At 37.5% G+C, this 22359-nt stretch overlaps 1 protein-coding gene across 2 annotated transcripts in view; it reads right to left on the reverse strand.

Moving 5' to 3' along the window:
- Positions 1–22359, reverse strand: part of LOC134650210 (GATA-binding factor C-like) — a 103567-nt gene that overhangs the window by 15359 nt on the left and 65849 nt on the right. For both annotated transcript variants that reach the window (XM_063505151.1, XM_063505153.1), the window contains exon 5: positions 7775–7909. In XM_063505151.1, coding sequence (XP_063361221.1) covers positions 7775–7909 — 135 coding nt within the window. The remainder of the gene's footprint in view (positions 1–7774; positions 7910–22359) is intronic.

The following is a 22359-nucleotide window of genomic DNA, read 5'->3' on the forward strand; positions in this document are numbered from 1 at the left end:
TGAATTCATGTAAACCAGAGCTCCGCAAAGTTTAGCACTCGAGCGCATCGATGGTATGATAGGCAGACATAAATAAATAATTAGACGCGGCTCGAGGAAGTAGGGGAGCGAGGGGGCACTCGGATAGTTCGAGATAGTATCTCTCGCAACCGCGCTTGTGTCAAACGTCAGATGCTTATCTCGAAGATGTTTACAGATGTACCGGAGGGGTAACGGCCCAAACTCTCTCGTGGACGCAATCAGCCGCATAACACTAATAGGTTGGCTGGCTTGATAGACTGTGAGTTAATTACTTTGCTTTGTCTTGACATTACCGATCCGACTACTTGGAGAGGTTGAGCTTTTTTGGATGTAACTATTTCCAGTATAAAAAAATGAAGTGCAATGGAACGGGTTTAATGTGTTCCTCTCGGCCGTAGATCACGCTAGATGGCGCCGATAGCGTGGCCGCGGGCCAGATCTGCGATCATCTCGCTCGGTGTCTAATCGCCTAATTACCTCGCGGTAGCCCGCTGTTGCTAGGTACTTTGAGATAAACCAATATACTTGTTAGATCGAATCTTATTACAAACGCATTTACAGCCAACACACAGAAACCAACATTTATAAGCAATTAAAACGTCGGTTTTTTGTGTTTAAATTTTTACGTTTGTAAAATTAATACTAATCATTAAATTGCGGTAACACCTTCGTGCAACGGACGTGTAGTTAATCAGCAAGAAATAGCAAATAAAGTTCTAAGCAATAAAGTCAGGGCGCTATTTGAACGGGGCGCCTTATACCTACTTGCCTTCATCACGACCGCATGAATCTGTTATAAATGTAGAACGCAACGGTCTTTTCTCAAGCATCGATATCGAAGCTTAAAATCTCCATTTCTCGTGACAAAAGCTTGTGACAAAGTGGGCATTGCGAAATCTCGCCCGACCTAAGCGCAATAATTGTTTTGTGCAAGGACACAGCCTTATCACCCGGACGATCAGACTGACGTGCAGCTGCTATATTCGTATTTTTAAAATTAAGTATGGAAAGAAATAGACTTGTAATTATTTACCGTAAAAATCGACACGGTTGTGGAGGCCAGCGTTTTTAAATAATGTATATAAATAGTCACGTGAATTTTCGTAGAATCCGTCATCCCAACACATTTTTTCTTTTCGTTTGGCATTTGTCGATGTACGATTGCCTTGGCTAGGTCTCCCTGCTGTATACAACCTAAGGTAAGTAGGTTGTACCTACTACCTACAATTGTAGGAAACATAACTAGCTAAAAGTGACGATTACGGTACTGTAAATCGGTAAATCAGGTTTAATTTTAAAAACGGTTCTAATTGCTTTCGGTGTGATAGTTTCTAGAATTGCGACGCCCATTTTCTGTAAATTTATTACTGAGACGGTAAATCAGCTGGGAATCGCTCACTAAACAGAATGGGAGCTTAAGACTCATGAATAAAAACATTCTATTTAGCGCTACGCTCGCCAGCGCGGGGTCCGCCGCAAACGACATGTACCTTTAAACAGTAGGGGGAAGAGTCAAAATTGCGTATAATGTTAATCGGACATATTCGGCTATGTGGGGCAGCTCAACGCAAACGCATTTCCGGCCGAACGCTGCCGGGAAAAAGCCATTTAAAACAAAAAGAAAAAAAAATAGTAACGCGCCGCGCGCCGCGCTCGGACACTTCCGGTGGGCGCCATTTTTTCTGTATTGCCAACAGATAAAATCTTTCCGGCCTACTGCGCGAACACCCGCTCTTATTTCTTTTATAAAGGTTTTTACGCGATCGCTTTTTGGCAAAATTAGGTGTTTTCTTAATAGAAAAACTTTTATCGCGCTTTCGACATTGTGACTTTTGCCACGAAGAGCTACTGAAACAGATTTAATTATCCGAACATACATTACATATATCCACTTTGATAAATTCGCTGTAATTCATTTTGGGTCATTATTTGTGCATTGCGTTTGCACAAACTTGGCTGGGTTAAATGAGAGCATGCAACCAATACCTTTTCGATAAACAAGTTAAGACAATTCAAATGCCCGAGTTAGCAACAGAGTTGTATGTTAATCCCAGTAATGGTACCTACCCAGTGGACGCAACTTTTTCCATCGAGCGCGCAAAACTCAGGAACAATGAACACCACAATTAGTGTAGTACATTTGCATCGCTACGAATTCAACGGCCGAACTTATGTAAATGAGATAGCTGTTCAATGTTGAATATTCAAATTGATGTCATTATAACATACGCCCAGCCAACCGGCCGTTTGGCTACCGGCCAGTCTGTTTGTAATGTAATGAGTAAATTTTAACGCTACTTACTCATTTTACGCCTCTCATTCATGTTTAATTTTATTTCCTATTTGCCCGTTACTCCCATTCCTGAAAGGTTTTATTTTCCAACCACGTGCGTCAAAAAAATAAATTCAATAGCACTTATAAAATATACACCACACCGATGTGTTATTAATCGATACCTCACCCGATCGAGCGCAGAGATTTATTTTGTATCCATAACCTAACATTAAAAACCTAATGCTCCTTTAGTGCGAGCGACTGGCATAAAAGAAAAACACAAGAAAAAACAGTGACTGTCAAATTCCCTCGGATGCTGGCTGAACAAAACAGCACTTTAGACGAGTAAAAAAATAAAAAAGCAAGAGCTAGAAGAGCGTTCTCGATTCAAAAATTGAATTGATCGCCCCATTGTATTCCAAATGTATCATTTGAGCTGTTATTATGGGCTCTCTCTCTAGCGCTCAATACAAGTTGGTAATCCAATACTTTTGTATGGGAGGCACTTAACACAGCGAGTTAGTTACGAAATGTCCCATGTGTTATAGTAGTAGGTACATAATTTGTTTAGTATCTTGGACATGTAGTTACATTCCAATTAAACTTTTAAAGGAGCACATGTTTCGAATAAGGCGAACATTTATTATCAGAAGTAGGTATCTCTATAGAGACATACATAAGTAGGTACCTTCCTACATAAAAACTACCCTGTCGCAAAACGAATTGATGGGTAGAAAACAATCGAACCCACAAAAAACCAAAATAGCATTTCATCGATAGATTAAGAAGGTCGCCCAAAAAAATCGAATAGTTACCAACCACAAAAACCTAATCGAGTATAGTCGGAGGAAGTAACGAATAAACGAGCGTGATAAATTAAATAAACAAATTTATAAAAACTTCAACAGACGGACGAAGCTTTGTAATGGCTTATTGCGGTCGGTTGGCGTGCGGGACTCGAACCCACGCACCTACAGTAATCCTATTACCCATTGTGGATGGCCAAATAAATAATTTATTTTCAATCGCTTTCAATTGATACATACAGGGTTTTTATTCCCAAGGCGGCTATTCTAAAACTGCATCGTCATGTCAACCACTCTGAGGATTTCATTCTATTCCGATTTCAAAAATCGCGCTGTAAATATGTCGTTCGAAATTTGCATAATCATTCCCATAAGGATCTTAAAGTTAAAAGTCGACTCACGGTCAGCGCATTCCCATATCAATCAAAAACAAAATGTATACAGCTAATAAATGTTGTTATTGAAAACAATAACAAAAGAGTGGGGCAAAAGAACAAGGTCCTTGAGTTGTATGGGGCACTTGGAGAGCTCGTGGGCCTCGCTACAACTGTAGTCACGCTCGTAGTTTCAAAGATATATTTGGAGTAAACATACTTGAGTGTATTGTTTGAGCACTATACTATACTGCATTAAACATTCTTGATATTTTAAGACATGAGAAACTATTCTCATCAGTATCAGCTCTCTGTTACAAAAGTATCGTGTCGTAGAAGTATTGAAAATAATTGTAAGTATTCAAAAAAATGGGTAGGTAGGTAATTTTTATTATTACATATATATAAGTGAAACACCCTAAGTGATATTCTTATTTAATTGAAAAAATTACCTACCTATAAGAATGAACAGTTAAATTTTATTTTCAAGAACCACTTATTTAAATGTTTTCTTGCTCTTTGCAATGACTAATTTTAAGGCTTGAAAATGCAGCTTTCCTTTTTTAAGAGTATTTTCTAACTAGCGACCCGCCCCGGCTTCGCACGGGTTAACAAATTATACATAAACCTTCCTCTTGAACCACTCTATCTATTAAAAAAACCGCATCAAAATCCGTTCCGTAGTTTTAAAGATCTAAGCATACAGACAGACAGATAGCGGAAAGCGACTTTGTTTTATACTATGTATGTAGTGATGTTAAGTTTAAAATAAGTGTACGTATACATAGGTGTACGAAACAAAATTTCAGGACTTATTTTCCATATTTTTTTAAAATTTCAATAATAATTATGACATAGGTAAAGTATCAAGAGCCTTTTGTCCGGTGCAGAGCGGTGACGTCGGCATCACAATACGCTCGTGCTTTGTTGTATGAATTGCATTTTTTGAGTGAAATCGATCACGAGGCATCCGCCTCAGGCCACTTATTATACTGTATTTATTTACACATTGTGTCGGAAATTTACTAAGCAAATCGACAATATCGATTCTGAGGGCCTACCGCGAACCACGTTCGACGTGTTGCCTCCCTGTCACACTTACGTACGAATTTACAAGTGCGACAGAGAGGCAGCACGTCGAACGTGGTTCGCGGTAGGCCTACTGTTCCTTTTTGCTTTTGTGACGTTTTGACGGTGGTTTGACAATTTGTACGTTTAAAGTGATTTATGTTTGATTTCGAGGTGAATTTACAGTGCGTACGAGTATTTACTTGTGATTAGTTTTTCCAATGATATATTGGTAGGATCAATTAATAAGTTAATTATTAAACAAGAATATTATAACAATACTGTGAGCCAGTAAACTTTCTGTCCAGGATATTTGTGTTGGCTGTTTTTTTTAATGTAGGTCCTAATTTCAATTTATATATGTATGTATTTACTAAACTAACGATAAAAGAAAACCGTGGCCTAAGAAACTGTTGTGCAATAGAAGCCATCATTAATCAAAATTACATAGATATTTCTTTGCAGCATAGAACATGGAAACTAAAGAATCATTTCAGAGCGTGGCAAATTATAAATAGTCGCAATTGTGCTGCGAGTGACACGGCCGTATAAATATGTATGAGAAGGCGGTACGCTACCTCTGCTACCATGCACGCCCGTCATTATTCCAGCTTCTGAAGTAGCTCCCGTCGCCATTGTAGCTTCCGAATAATTAGACCAAGCAACAATACTTACAATGTCGTATACATTTCGAGAGAAAAAATGTCGAGTGCCCTCGTAAAAGCCCCTTTGACAGTTAATTTTAGTCATTGTTGCGTTCTCCCGTTTGATATTCTTTCGAATCGAGCGATTTTCGATTGCTTTTTTTAGGGTTCGTAGAGCCGTGAGAATAAATGCTAATACAAGTGTTTTGTTTTTAACCGACTTCCAAATCTAAAAGGAGGAGGTTATCAATTCGGTTGTATGTTTTTTTTTATTTTTATTTTTTTTATTAACATTAAACGAAGTGTTTGACTGCATAGGTACTGAATTTTAACTGAGAGTTCTTAAAGCCATTATTAGATTTAAACATTGTTAGCTGTGGAATGACATATGAGCGGTCACATAAAGTCCGTCTAAGTGAACTTTGCAACGACTTGACTAGAACAAAGTGAGGGAGTGTCATTATATACGTCATATTTCCATATAAATATGCCATTAATTGATGACATTATCACACTTTGTCATTGCAAATGCCATGCAGATTTAGCTTGGTCCGACTCTACCTATTTTTAGGGTTCCGTACCTCAAATGGAAATACGGAACCCTAATAGGATCACTCGTCTGTCTGTCCGTCCGTCTGTCACAGCCTATTTTTTCTTAGTAGCCTATTCGCTAGGTGCACGACTGGTGCTGCCCTCATTTTGGCGGACTTTCTACGTTAAATCTTATGGAGTAAAATTAGTTCAAGCGGCTGGCGCTAGTACTAATGTCGGACATTCCATAAGATTACCTGTGTTTGTAACGATCAGCGCCACTTCCCCCTCCACCGACTTCGCACCTTGCCAATAATAAACGTAGCAAAGCATGAATATCGTAGTTAGTAGCCATAATTTTTATAACTTCAATTCAATTACAATATTTAAAGTTATCTTGAACTTTGATGCCCATTGACTCCCTAAACTTTAATTAAAATACCCCGATTTATTCAACATTAGATGTTATCCGCCGTTCGTAATTCATTTGAGACAATCGTATTGGGTTTTATGACACATTAGGCCGCTCGGGGGTGCGCCTGACTGCCCGGTTATCTGTCACCGAGATACTGTCAACTTATCCCGAGGGAGCGACCATGGGGGCCCCGGGTTAACTAGACCATAGAGAAAAAAATACATAGAGTGCTCACTCCATACATCAGTTTTAGTAGCAAAAAGACTATTAGCATCTAGCATCGAGTAGCGGAACTATCAGTACTGCTACTTGACAATAGATGTAGCCACCGACCGGAAAGTCTTATGCTGTTGAGATAAGACTTTCCGGTCGATGCTACATCTATTGTCAAGTAGCAGTACTGATAGTTCCGCTACTCGATGCTAGATGTAGACACTGAAATTAATAGTCTGAACTGATGTATGGAGTGAGCACTCTATGTATTTTTTTCTCTATGACTAGACGCACTGACTGGATCTTTTTAAAACGGGCGATAAATGGAACAAAACGGATCTATCATAATACCAGAACAGAAGCAAACAGAAATGTATGTATGTATTTTACGATATTTTGTCCATTCTAGACGACACATAACAATTTAAAGCATATATATTATTCTTGTATGCAAATGGGTCACATGAGAACTAGCTTTATTTTAGTGCTTCGGAAGACAGGGCACCTAAAGAGATACCTTCTTAATGAACCGACCTAGTACTTTTACAAGACTTGCTGTTTTATGTTTTTGGAAAATAGGACACCCGAAGAAAGACCGCACGAATGAACATTTTAGGTAGTCTGCTAAAACAAAAGTAAAAAAAAAACTATTAAATATTATAAACGTGTTGAACTGTTTTGAGCAGGTGAAAAATATAATGAAGTATAAATTTGTGACCGCTTCATTAATGGTAATGAATTAATGATACATGTCTAATTAGTATAAAATAATTAATAACGTTAAAGAAGGTACTTAATTAAATGTAAAGTTATAATTAAAACGTGTCATGTAGATATGTACATGTCATTAGGTCACGTATAATTTTCTTTTTCTTGTCTTTTCTCTAAAAAATCTTTAAAAAATCGCTCTGTAGCAATTCAAAGTACGGTTGTTAAAACAACTCTACATGTGTGCACGTAATATCAGTTATTACGTAACCTAGTGTTGGTTTGAACCTGAGATGTGCAAAAAAAAGTATTGTATTATTATTATCAAGCAGATACCTACAATATAATACCAATGTTTATATTAAAGGAAAAATAGAAAAATTCATCCCCTCCCTAAGGCGTGTAAACAAAACAGGAAGGAATGGAAAGATTCGCACGCTTCTAGTTATCTTCGATAGGTCAGTTGGTTGAGAGCGGACCGAAAGCTCGGAAGTTCGAGTCTTGCCCGAAGCGGTGTTTTTTTTTTCCTTTATATATGACACCGTAAGATTGTGAACCCGTTAGTTTACAATCTAACGTAGGTTAGGTTAGGTTAAATTATAATCTTCCTACGTCAGTTTATAATTTAACTAGCGAAATTATAAACTGACGAGTGTTTACAATTTTACGGTGACATATATAAACTAGTATAAATATGTAGTATTGTTGTAGGTACTTACATTGTGCAGCTTGTAGTAGAGGCCGCAGGCGTTGCACACCGGCTCGCCGTTCTGGTTTCGGCGCCACAGCGTCGTCGTCGTGGTCTTGCAGTTAGCGCAGGAGGTGCCCGCGCGCCGCGCCGCGCTCTGTAGCGACTGTAACAACAAGGAACTTACTTAGACAACGGTATAACAATAATATAATAAATAATAAATATTATAGGACATTCTTACACATATTGACTAAGTCCCACAGTAAGCTCAAGGAGGCTTGCGTTGTGGGTACTCAGACAACGATATATATGTATAATTAATATACAAATGCATAAATACATAGAAAACACCCAAGACTCAGGAACAAATATCTGTGTTAATCACACAAATAAATGCCCTTACCAGGATTCGAACCCAGGACCGCGGCTTAACAGGCAGGGTCACTACTCACTAGGCCAGACCGTCGTCGAAATAAAAAAATATATATAATATGTTTTGTAAAAACAAAAATATATCAATGTAAAGGTAATTAAAGCGTGTTTTGATTACCTTTAGATTGATATCTTTGGTGCCAATATCAATCAGGTAGTGCACTTACGCTTAAGTAGACCTAGAATCCACAAGTCCGATTTATGAAAAAGATGTGATTTTTTTACGAAAGGAGTAAGTTTATGGGGTTGGTCAGAAGTCAAAGCGGTATAATAATTATGCAATACGACACTGTTCTGGAGAATCGAACAAGATAGGTTAGGTCAGGTTAGATGAAAAATATGAGCACTTTGATTTGATTGTGTTGACTAATCAAGATAAATATGTAATATGTCAATGTTTCAATGGTGTTCGAAGAAGATCCATGTTTGAATAATTTTACATACCGAATAGGTACCACCAACTTTAATAATAATACAAGATATAAGGGTATAGTTGTGTTATGTATACTCGTATCACTGTTTTGTTTCGTATAAGACACCAGCCAACCACTGCCTGTATTATAACTGTATATAACTATTTCTGGGTCCTCTCGTCTCACCTCAATGGCCAAAAGAAATGTAGGTAGTAAAAAGTAGGTATCACTAACATAAGCAACCGCTATACTAAGTATCAACACAGAGATATGAAAATCAATCGTAAAAATATCCTGTCGAGAAGCACTACAGCTGTATGGTACTTACTTTCTAAAGTAAACTCTTAACAAACTAGTAGGTTTATTAACTAGGTAAAAACACCGCACTGGTCATAATTTACTCTTAAACACAGTCCACCGGCCGCAGCCGCTGACTACTCAGTAATTTTATTACCACACGACACCCGCGTTTCTAGACAGGATTTATTGGAGCAAACGTTCCATTACAGAAAATATGTAAACTGACACACGCAAATTTAGTACCCCATTAATGTTGGCTAAAACAATCAGCATAAAACATGACAGAATCGAGTCGCAAAACGACGCGACCGACAAAAAGTGAACAGTCCAACATCGATTCTAAAAAGCGAGGTAGCTATCGCCGACTCTTACACCTGCCCATTACTACCCGTCAATCAAATAAAAAAATATCCACGCCACCACGGCATGCGGTGGCCGTTTTATACAGTCCACAAAAGTGCCTCACTCAATTAAAAATGCATTCGTCCCAAACGGACACGAAAATAAAACGAGCTCAATCCAACTCATAATAAATCCATTAATTTGTCATGTCATTTTATCCAACAAAAAGCATTGAGGTCGTAAGACATCACGGGAACTATTCAAGACACCGCGTCTTGAGCTGTAAGCAGAGGCATGTACTGTACCCAACCCACTGCCGAACCATAGATCACTGTTAACTTTAATACCTACCTACTGTAAGACTGCTTCGCATTTTAGGCTGCTTTCGCATTATATTCTAGACTGCTCTACTTTAAGTCATAATAGGTTTGTGAAGCAACATAGGTACATATCTTTTAAAAGAACTTTTATATTAAGTTTATCAGTAGGTACCCTTGTAAAAGCTAATAATTAAATGCAATTAATATAATAAATTCTTGGTACATAAACAACAAAAATTAAACGAAGTCGTGATCACAAAATACCTATCGTAGACACAGATGAAATAGCTTCATATTGGAATATCGAAATATTAAATGGTTCGCGTTAATATTCGCCGCGTCATGGCAGCTCCTTTGTGTCGGAATAAGATTAGAGGTCTCCATATTAGCCGATCCGACCACTGTCAATTTTTCTCCACTACGAGAGTTAATCGAATGGATTCTATTGAAGTCACTCTAAACTTTACCAACGTGGTCCATTTGGTTGGGGTGGTTATAATAATTTTCGTTTTATTCGCAATGAATCAGATAATGTAGAAATTAGGTCTAGATTTTATGAGTCAATTACCCGAAACCGATTTTATAATCTGTAGATAAGGTTTCTCATCAAGTTATAACGGGAGCGTGCATCACCCGACCCGGGGGAGCCCAGTAAATCAGAGAGGGTACTAAGCCGATTACAGGAGTCAACCGGCGCGAGGGGCGGTTTTATTTCCGTGGAAAAACGGCTGTTTACTCGTAATTTTATGAGCGAATTACTTTCTCTCCTCAAACGCTGAAATGGCTGGAAAACTCGTAAATTTTATGACCGAGATTATTTTTTATTTGGGTCATTCGTTATTGGAGGCTCGGTGCGCAAGCGTCGTATACGGCCCGAAATCCTCGTCGGCATCTAGATAAGGAATGCCGAGTATGCGCGCACTTGTCCTGCTGCCGAAGAGGGTTATTAATTGTTAAACCCGTTTCACTGTCAACAACATACTAGGATCGATGTCGCGCAGACGTAAAAAACACATCGACTACAAAACATACCGGCAGAGATCTAATTCAAACAAACAGATAAATTCAGTGCATATTGTGACATCGGTACTCTAATTTTCAGTGTTGTGTAAACTCAAAAGAGGCGCGGCGACAATATCAAGGGGCTGCTTTGTTGGATGACAGGAACAAAAACAGGTCTTTGTTGCTGAGGACCGATGTTGGGATTATAATAGACACACGACCCTATAAGGTGGACAGTTTACGTGCCTCTGCTGTGGACGGGAATCAGATAAACGGTTGTCATTGTTAGGTACAAAGGACTTTACGAAAAACACATTATTGATGTCGCCGAATGACATAATTAGGTCGACATGGTATGTGTTGATTAAATATCAATTTTAAAGACCCAACATATATTTAATAGTAACACAAATAAAGTCAGTCAGGCAAAATCAATATCAACATATGTTTCAGCCCCTCTCCAAGAACCTAACAACATTTTGTTAAGTGTATTTAATGCATAATAATTTATTTACAAACTTTATCAGCGTCGAACACACAAGCAGATTATAACGCGTCACTTAATACAAATTCGACTAATTCAATAAAGCACCCACATTAAAAACATATTTCCATAAAGCCGGTCCTCCCCGCGATCCAATCAGCCTTATCTCCCCCGGCCCTCGGCAAACACCTCCTAATCTAATCAAATCACAGCCTCCGTCTTCCCTAATCTATCTACCTATCTACACCTAAACATAAAATTATATTGCAAAAAGGGATGGTTACCGACATCCCCTCATATATTCGCAAACACAAGCAAAATTTAACCTACCCGGAAGCACCTCTCTATGCTACTACATAGCTAGAAGACTGATTGTAGACGTATAGCTGGGAACACAGAGCCCTACCGTCACGCACACAGCGATGCGACATTCACGTCGCCACGCACACCGCGGCGACTATCAGCATTATCTACGCCATCTAGATCCCACTACGAGAACCCCCAAGGGGGAGGCAATCCATTTACCAGAGCGATTTCTCCATCCAAATTTGCCTCTTACTCGTTTAAGTTTAGAGATGACAATCGCACAGCAAACGCGCTGTTTTTAAAGGTTTACACGGCCCCTAGCAGTGAAAGCGCGGAATCGATGTAGCCTTTACCCCTCGCCCCGCACCAGTTTTTCCGGCACTCCGTCCTTATCTGGCCAGAGCGATTAGATAAAGAGAGATAGAGCGTGAAAATAAAGATTTTCATCGTGTTCACTCACACCACACTTGTTTCAGGAACGCGGCGATGTAGTGGTGTTGCGGCGTGTGTGTGTGTCATTTAGGTATAAAGGGGTTAGTTATTGCGGGAGGCTCTTAGAATAGAGCAAGGGTCGACTAAACCGTAGTGGTATCAGTTGATTCCTTGGTTTTTTAACGAACCAAAAGGCAGTATACATCTATCTGTTCAGGCTAAGAACGTGATAGTTCTTACATATATTAAAGCCACAGCTGACATTAAACTGAGTCTCGTGTACTGAAAACAAAACATCTAAAATGCCTGCATCGGCTTTTGTCGATCGACGCTCGACTTTATCGCCGGCCGGTGTAATGTTGCGGCCATCATAAAAACAAAGGAGATCGTCGGAATTTTTCAGTTTCCACAGAAGATGCACCGCCCCTCCCCGCGGAAGCCATGTTGGGAAATTCGTTTAACGATTTATTTGTGTGCGGTTGTCGCCCCCGCTTGCGTACCGTATCAAAGAAACAAGATAAACATTTTTGGCATCGGAATTTCAAGCAGCTAAAAAGTAAGTGGCGATTTCGGACCTCGGTTTTTATGATAATAAAACTTAAGAATCTACAGCGACTAGTTCGATTGCGAATTGGACATCGAATCATGAAACGTCAACTCTGACAGCAATAAGAAAGTCGGTATTGTCCGTTCGATTTCGGTTCATGGGCCGTCGAATTTTATAAATCCGTTAGGATAACAAAGCGTGGCGGTTGCCCAATAGGAGCTATCGGGCGATACCGATCGACGGCGCGATTGACACATCAAACCGCCAGCCGCTCGTACGAGATTACCATCGACGTACATTTGACTCGTAATCAACACGCCGACGTCACGCCGACGAGTAATTCATGAACCGACCTAAACTTCGAAGGAATTCGGGAAATGTTTGAATTTGGAATGTTTTTTGAACGCATGGTTGCGAGAGGTCATTGACATGTTCAAGGACTTGAGATAGTCATTTTTAGGGTTCCGTAGCCAAATGGCAAAAAACGGAACCCTTATAGATTCGTCATGTCTGTCTGTCTGTCCGTCTGTCTGTCCGTCCGTATGTCACAGCCACTTTTCTCCGAAACTATAAGAACTATACTGTTGAAACTTGGTAAGTAGATGTATTCCGTGAACCGCATTAAGATTTTCACACAAAAATAGAAAAAAAACAATAAATTTTTGGGGTTCCCCATACTTCGAACTGAAACTCAAATTTTTTTTTTTTCATCAAACCCATACGTGTGGGGTATCTATGGATAGGTCTTCAAAAATGATATTGAGGTTTCTAATATCATTTTTTTCTAAACTGAATAGTTTGCGCGAGAGACACTTCCAAAGTGGTAAAATGTGTGTCCCCCCCCCCCCCCCTGTAACTTCTAAAATAAGAGAATGATAAAACTAAAAAAAATATATGATGTACATTACCATGTAAACTTCCACCGAAAATTGGTTTGAACGAGATCTAGTAAGTAGTTTTTTTTTTATCTATATATATAAATGCAAGTGTCCTGACTGACTGACTGACTGACTGACTGACTGACTGATTCATCAACGCAGAGCCGAAACTACTAAAGCTAGAAAGTTGAAATTTGCACACTAGGTTGAATTTATAAAGTGTACAAGAGATAAGAAGCGATTTTGAAAAATTCAACCCCTAAGGGGGTTAAAAAGGGGATGAAAGGTTGTATGGGGTGCAAGTTTTATTTTAAGCTAGGAATTTGAAACTTTGTAAAAATGTACTATATTAAAAAACAAGAAAACTAATTTCTGCGTTTTCGAAAATTCATCCCCCAAGGTGGTGAAAAAGGAGTTGAAAGTTTGTATGGAGATCAAATATTTTTGTGAGTGTTGAACTTGAAACTTTGTATATGGGGATATTATTATAAGACGGGAAAAGTAATTTCAGCGTTTTTGAAAATTCATCCCCTAACAGGGTTAAAAAGGGGTTGAAAATTTGAATCCATTACAAATGCTTTGAAACTTCTTAGAAAGGCATAATAGCCGATGACAAAAAAAAATAATTGCGACGTTTTAGGTAATTCAACCCCTAAGGGGGTAAAAAAGGGGATGAAACTTTGTCCTGGGGTGCAAATTTTATTTTAAGCTAGGACCTTGAAACTTCGTAAAAAGGTATTAAATTAAAAAACAAGAAAACTAATTTCAGCGTTTTTAAAAATTCATCCCCCAAGGTGGTAAAAAAGGGGTTGAAAATTTGTACGGAGATCAAATATTTTTGAGAGTGCGGGACTTGAATCTTTGTATTTGGGGATATTATTAAAATACAGGAAAAGTAATTTCAGCGTTTTGTAAAATTCTACCCCTAACAGGGTTAAACAGGGGTTGAAAGTTTGAATCCATTACAAATGCTTTGAAACTTCTTAGAAAGGCATAATAGCCGATTACAAAAAAAAGTAATTGCAACGTTTTTGGAAATTTAACCCCTAAGGGGGTTAAAAAGGGGATGAAAGTTCGTCATAGGGTGCAAATTTTATTTTAAGCTAGGAACTTGAAACTTTGCAAAAAGATATTAAATTAAGATACAAGAAAACAAATTTCAGCGTTTTTAAAAAATCATCCCCCAAGGTGGTAAAACATGGGGTTGAAAATTTGTACGGATATCAAATATTTTTGAGAGTGCGGGACTTGAATCTTTGTATTTGATGATATTATTAGAAGACAGGACAAGTTATTTCAGTGTTTTGTAAAATTAATCCCCTAACAGGGTTAAAAAGGGGTTGAAAGTTTGTATGGAGTTCAAATTTTATTTTAAGCTAGGAACTTGAAACTTCGTAAAAATATATGTTATTAAAATACAAGAAAACTAATTTCAGCGTTTTTGAATATTCATCCCCTAAAGTGGTGAAAAAGGGGTTGAAAGTTTGTAAGGATATCAAACATTTTTTCGAACGCAGGACTTGAATCTTTGTATTTGGGGATATTATTAAAATACAGGAAAAGTAATTTCAGCGTTTTGTAAAATTCATCCCCTAACAGGGTTAAACAGGGGTTGAAAGTTTGAATCCATTACAAATGCTTTGAAACTTTTTAGAAAGGCATAATAGCCGATTACAAAAAAAAGTAATTGCAACGTTTTTGGAAATTTAACCCCTAAGGGGGTTAAAAAGGGAATGAAAGTTCGTCATAGGGTGCAAATTTTATTTTAAGCTAGGAACTTGAAACTTCGTAAAAAGGTATTAAATTAGAAACAAGAAAACTAATTTCAGCGTTTTTAAAAATTCATCCCCCAAGGTGGTAAAAAAGAGGTTGAAAATTTGTACGGAGATCAAATATTTTTGAGAGTGCGGGACTTGAATCTTTGTATTTGGGGATATTATTAAAATACAGGAAAAGTAATTTCAGCGTTTTGTAAAATTCTACCCCTAACAGGGTTAAACAGGGGTTGAAAGTTTGAATCCATTACAAATGCTTTGAAACTTCTTAGAAATGCATAATAGCCGATTACAAAAAAAAGTAATTGCAACGTTTTTGGAAATTTAACCCCTAAGGGGGTTAAAAAGGGGATGAAAGTTCGTCATAGGGTGCAAATTTTATTTTAAGCTAGGAACTTGAAACTTTGCAAAAAGGTATTAAATTAAGATACAAGAAAACAAATTTCAGCGTTTTTAAAAAATCATCCCCCAAGGTGGTAAAACATGGGGTTGAAAATTTGTACGGATATCAAATATTTTTGAGAGTGCGGGACTTGAATCTTTGTATTTGATGATATTATTAGAAGACAGGACAAGTTATTTCAGTGTTTTGTAAAATTAATCCCCTAACAGGGTTAAAAAGGGGTTGAAAGTTTGTATGGAGTTCAAATTTTATTTTAAGCTAGGAACTTGAAACTTCGTAAAAATATATGATATTAAAATACAAGAAAACTAATTTCAGCGTTTTTGAATATTCATCCCCTAAAGTGGTGAAAAAGGGGTTGAAAGTTTGTAAGGATATCAAACATTTTTTCGAACGCAGGACTTGAATCTTTGTATTTGGGGATATTATTAAAATACAGGAAAAGTAATTTCAGCGTTTTGTAAAATTCATCCCCTAACAGGGTTAAACAGGGGTTGAAAGTTTGAATCCATTACAAATGCTTTGAAACTTTTTAGAAAGGCATAATAGCCGATTACAAAAAAAAGTAATTGCAACGTTTTTGGAAATTTAACCCCTAAGGGGGTTAAAAAGGGAATGAAAGTTCGTCATAGGGTGCAAATTTTATTTTAAGCTAGGAACTTGAAACTTCGTAAAAAGGTATTAAATTAGAAACAAGAAAACTAATTTCAGCGTTTTTAAAAATTCATCCCCCAAGGTGGTAAAAAAGAGGTTGAAAATTTGTACGGAGATCAAATATTTTTGAGAGTGCGGGACTTGAATCTTTGTATTTGGGGATATTATTAAAATACAGGAAAAGTAATTTCAGCGTTTTGTAAAATTCTACCCCTAACAGGGTTAAACAGGGGTTGAAAGTTTGAATCCATTACAAATGCTTTGAAACTTCTTAGAAATGCATAATAGCCGATTACAAAAAAAAGTAATTGCAACGTTTTTGGAAATTTAACCCCTAAGGGGGTTAAAAAGGGGATGAAAGTTCGTCATAGGGTGCAAATTTTATTTTAAGCTAGGAACTTGAAACTTTGCAAAAAGGTATTAAATTAAGATACAAGAAAACAAATTTCAGCGTTTTTAAAAAATCATCCCCCAAGGTGGTAAAACATGGGGTTGAAAATTTGTACGGATATCAAATATTTTTGAGAGTGCGGGACTTGAATCTTTGTATTTGATGATATTATTAGAAGACAGGACAAGTTATTTCAGTGTTTTGTAAAATTAATCCCCTAACAGGGTTAAAAAGGGGTTGAAAGTTTGTATGGAGTTCAAATTTTATTTTAAGCTAGGAACTTGAAACTTCGTAAAAATATATGATATTAAAATACAAGAAAACTAATTTCAGCGTTTTTGAATATTCATCCCCTAAAGTGGTGAAAAAGGGGTTGAAAGTTTGTAAGGATATCAAACATTTTTTCGAACGCAGGACTTGAATCTTTGTATTTGGGGATATTATTAAAATACAGGAAAAGTAATTTCAGCGTTTTGTAAAATTCATCCCCTAACAGGGTTAAACAGGGGTTGAAAGTTTGAATCCATTACAAATGCTTTGAAACTTCTTAGAAAGGCATAATAGCCGATTACAAAAAAAAGTAATTGCAACGTTTTTGGAAATTCAACCCCTAAGGGGGTTAAAAAGTGGATGAAAGTTCGTCTTAGGGTGCAAATTTTATTTTAAGCTAGGAACTTGAATCTTTGCAAAAAGGTATTAAATTAAGATACAAGAAAACAAATTTCAGCGTTTTTAAAAAATCATCCCCCAAGGTGGTAAAACATGGGGTTGAAAATTTGTACGGATATCAAATATTTTTGAGAGTGCGGGACTTGAATCTTTGTATTTGATGATATTATTAGAAGACAGGACAAGTTATTTCAGTGTTTTGTAAAATTAATCCCCTAACAGGGTTAAAAAGGGGTTGAAAGTTTGTATGGAGTTCAAATTTTATTTTAAGCTAGGAACTTGAAACTTCGTAAAAATATATGTTATTAAAATACAAGAAAACTAATTTCAGCGTTTTTGAATATTCATCCCCTAAAGTGGTGAAAAAGGGGTTGAAAGTTTGTATGGATATCAAACATTTTTTCGAACGCGGGACTTGAATCTTTGTATTTCGGGATATTATTAAAATACAGGAAAAGTAATTTCAGCGTTTTGTAAAATTCATCCCCTAACAGGGTTAAACAGGGGTTGAAAGTTTGAATCCATTACAAATGCTTTGAAACTTTTTAGAAAGGCATAATAGCCGATTACAAAAAAAGTAATTGCAACGTTTTTGGAAATTCAACCCCTAAGGGGGTTAAAAAGGGGATGAAAGTTCGTCTTAGGGTGCAAATTTTATTTAAAGCTAGGAACTTGCAACTTCGTAAATAGGTAGTTAGGTAGTAGGTTTTATTAAATAGAGGACATGAAAATCTTCTAAGGGGGTTTAGAGGGATTACATCGAGGACAATTTTATTCAGTTAGGGGCTTGAAACTTCGTACCTAGGTTGTGAAAGAAAAGTCTCATGCGTTGTATAATATTAATAATTAAGAAATGATTAACCGTCCTACCGCAATCTCTTGCTGCATAATGTTCTAAGCTAATGTAGAATATATAACCACCAATATACAAATCCACGCGTACGAAGTCGCGGGCAACAGCTAGTACGTCATAAATCGCCTAAATACGGAACCCTTCATGAGCGAGTCCGACTCGCACTTGGCCGCTTTTTAGCTTTTTTTGCTGCTGCTGTTAAAACAGGTATTTAAACGAAAGAACTTATAAAATTTAGTTTTAATGCCGACAGGGAGACTAACTAAAATAATAATATCCTATACCTACCTACGGACCAAAATAATTCCCATGGGCGGTTCTAAAAAGTTTGTGTCTTCCTTCCAATTCCATAATCCATCCGACTGTAGTTCAATCATGTTATAATGTTAATCCAACTTACGTAAGTAAACTAAAAGCTTGTAAAAACACCACAAGCTAAACCATTAAGGCTACTTCACTATTCTATTGTCACTGGTAGATAAAAACGGATTCATAACTGCAATAAAAGTGAATAAAAAAAATCAATAATGCGACTACATAGTAATTAGTTCGCCGGGACGTTGATGGATGGAGCCACTGGTATCGTGTCGCGATACCAAGCTACACAGTTAAAACATCTTTATTAGTACGTTAACTTCATCGAACTCAAATAAGATGTTTCTACTTCTTCTCTCTGCCGCGATTTTAGTGGCAAGTTACTACATACTTTTATCAGTGCTTGCATTTCCTAGCGCATTTCCGCATTGTTTTTTACAGTTTTAGACGTAGAAAATTTTGTGAAAAATAGTCAATTTACTGTTTAATTCATTCTGAATGTTTATAAAAATTTAAATAAGTAGCATAATTTGACAATCGCAGATTTGCATGCTTGTACTGAGCCAAGTAGGTACTGTGTGTTTACTTAAGTACTGTGTGTGAGCAAACTAACTCGTGGAAATCGTGGAATAACTCAAGCGGTGATTGTTATTAGTCATTCAATACTAAAATGCATCATAAATTAAGTTTATATTCAAATAAGTATTTGTTATAATTAACAGTTACGGGTATTAATGTAGTTTTTTTTATTATTTGAAAGTTCCAGTATTGTAGGTTATGAGCACGACTGATTGCCAATTATTTTTCATAGTTTGCGAAAGCAAGTTTTTATGTTTTCTCATAAAGAAAATACGTACTTAGAGGCAAATTACTTTTAGTTTCTGATTTATTGGTTTCTGGTTTTTATATATTCGGATTTATTAAAATTCTTAAAAAACGTAAATGATAACGGTCGATCACGGTAATGAAGTAGACTAATTTTCCGTAAAATGACCGAGCTACTATTGTAGGTATATCTTTGACAAACAGATAATTGGAGCGCTATTAGGCTGCGCAGACGCTGATCGATGAAACTGCACGCGCATGCATCATCGCCTCGAGATCCTTAAGTGGCTAGTATTCTTGTTAAACTACATATTCATACACTTTTCCGATGATTGTCCTTCTTATTATTATCCTATTGAATCATGTTTTATTTTTGCCGTGTGATATCAGTAAGTACCTACCTACTTTCTACTATATCTGCAGAGTCCGTCTAGGCTTACTTTGCATTGATTGGACCGAACAAAGTGTTATAATAAACGTCATATTTTCATAGAAATTTGCCATTAATGATGCCAAAACCACACTTTGTCATTGCAAATGCCATACAGAGTTAGGTCGGCCCGAATTTATCTGAACAATCATTTCATACGTGACGTGATATTATTTACCACCTGGAACGGAGGCAGAGTTTTGTATATAAAACATTATTTATTTGTCTAAGAATAATAAATACTACACATATGTCAACAAAAGACAGCAACGCGCTGCACTCAATAAACACGGTTTATAGGTTTCATTTTTAGTTTAGACACAGGTTGACAATAAAATCCGTGATTAACGCAGGCACAAAAGGTTTCATAAATAAACAACAGCCTACAACATAAGGGTTGTAACCTCACCCACCGCAGCCCCGAGCACACGTTTAATTCGTGGCGTTGTCTCAAGTTTTTTCCCCGACAGGTGCTTGGTAGGTACTCCGCTTTGTCCCTACAATTTACGGAAAAAGGGCCCCTAAATAACACAAACGAGGCGTGAGTTCGGTAAAATTATAAAGTAACTTAAAATTATGACCCGAGGGCGACTAAACGTTGGTAATTCTGTCTCGAATCGCTTCTTATAACGTGTGAATTTGCATTGAATGGCAACACGGCTACGGGGTTGTTATTCTCGACATTTACCGACCGCGTCGTTGCTATAAACCAGTATAAGTTACATAAAATCTAGCCTCCGATTAGAGGTCCAATTATACTGGACTGTAGTTTATCACCAAGTGGAAAGGTTTTGTTGATAATCTATAGCCCCTGATCAGCGGCCTCGCCGTACCCTGCCGTACCGTGCTAGAAGCAAATTCAAATATTTTGAAATATAATACAAATTTCATTAGAACCTCAGTGCGGCACGCTTGCACTCATGTATTAATGGAAGGATGTTGAAATCAAATAGCAAATGATACTTTAATGATATCTGAATATGCCTTTTTGTGTCACGTGATACTGTGCTTATTATATCATTTAGGTAAGCATGGATACTGTGCTCGTTGGAACGATAATTGCTATTCCTGAATATCCGGAATCTGTTTACTAGCATGACGTTACTGAATATTTTTTAAATGTCATTATATTGTGAACTAGCTTAATGTAGCGAAAAATAGCCTGTACGTTGCGCCTAAGCATTTTAAATTATAAGCTACCAAAATATTTAGGGGACAGAATATGCTGGTTGCCGAATGACGTGACTAAAATATCAAGACTGTTGGCGTATATTATTTCATCAATTGTCATCTGTCAAGACTGGCAAGGGTTAGCTACCTGTTGAAATACGGGTTTCTGAAATTTAATTTAGGTATAGTTTTAATTTAGAAGCGCTGGCTGGACGTCGTGACAGCGGACATGCAAGAGATCAATGTGACACCTAAGGATGCCGAAGACCGGGCAAAGTGGAGAAGACTGAGCAGGAAAGCGGACCCTGGCGCTAGGCCGGGAAAACGCTAGGTTGAAGAAGATAGTTTTAATGTAGACTTTCATTAACCTTTACGACTTAATATCTGAACGTCTAGACACTCTAGAAGTCTAGACCATAGTACTATTATTATATGACACCGCGGCCATGGACGCCTTACCAATTAATCACATACAACAGGTGCATAAAACAGTGCAAGTGAATGGTCCCATAGTAAAGCTGCGCCCGCGCCGGGGAAGTCGTAAATACGGCAGCTGCTGATACACTTAACATGCTGGAGACATTCGTTAATACTACAATTATTGAAATTACTTGGGGCCGTTTTCAATTAGTCGTTAATCCATAAATTAGGAGCCTCTGCTAACCATAAATCGATTGCCTACTTTGTAGGAGGACACTTTATATCGAGCATATTGAACTTTCCTTATAAAATAGGTAGATCTAAGGCCAGTCGCCAGCGAACTTGCGCGGCAAAGCGTTTTACACAGGTGACTACACCTTTACAATGTTGGAAAATGCATATGTACAAGGAAAGTTATATAGAATTTGTCAGAGTTCATTGAACTTATTTTCCTCTATTTATAATTAAATACTATTCAGCGCTAACCAGGAAGCCTCCGTCGCATTGGCGTTTCATCCCCTAGAATTTTAGAATCTTCGCCGCAAGACGGTAATCTTTAAACTAGGAACTTTAGAACTATTAAGGCTATGATATTTACCTACTGAGCATTGAAGTTCGTAAGCAAATTAGGTACGGTTTTATCTGGTTAAAAAAAAATCATACGGTTTTTACTCTATCTTGCCCCGTACCTAAAAATTATAGTTGTATCTAATATACACTTGCTTATTTTCTCACGGCTGTTCATACGTACTTCGAGCCCTCAAAATAATGAATAAACACGCAGTTGTTAGAATTATTGGTGGTACGCAGGAGTGCGAAATTGCAAATGCGCCGATAGTGGTAACGTGGTGACCCCGCGGCCGCGGGTCGCGGGTCGCGGGTCAGTTTACCACCGCGTCATATTTATAATTACTGCACGCACGCTCCGCGCAGCTCTCCCGCGCTGCCTGCGCGCGTCAATAAATCAAAATTTTAAATCACCGATGGGCGTACCGGCGCGCTCGGCCAACGCCGAATAAAATGAATTAAAAATAAAATAACGCGAGGGGGCCGTGCGCGCCCTGAGAAAATTTAAAGATATTTCGCTTTAGTTTTTTTAATTAATACCTTGTTAAAATTTAATATTGAGAGCGCATGCGTTATTACAATGGGTGTGCGCGAGATTTTTAACTCGCTTTCGGTAACTTATTGAAGCTCCGCGAGCCCGTTTAATTGGATCATTTTTTTAACAAGAAATGATAAGCGTCGATGA

The sequence above is a fragment of the Cydia amplana genome, chromosome 8, assembly GCF_948474715.1.
Source record: "Cydia amplana chromosome 8, ilCydAmpl1.1, whole genome shotgun sequence".
Taxonomy (NCBI): domain Eukaryota; kingdom Metazoa; phylum Arthropoda; class Insecta; order Lepidoptera; family Tortricidae; genus Cydia; species Cydia amplana.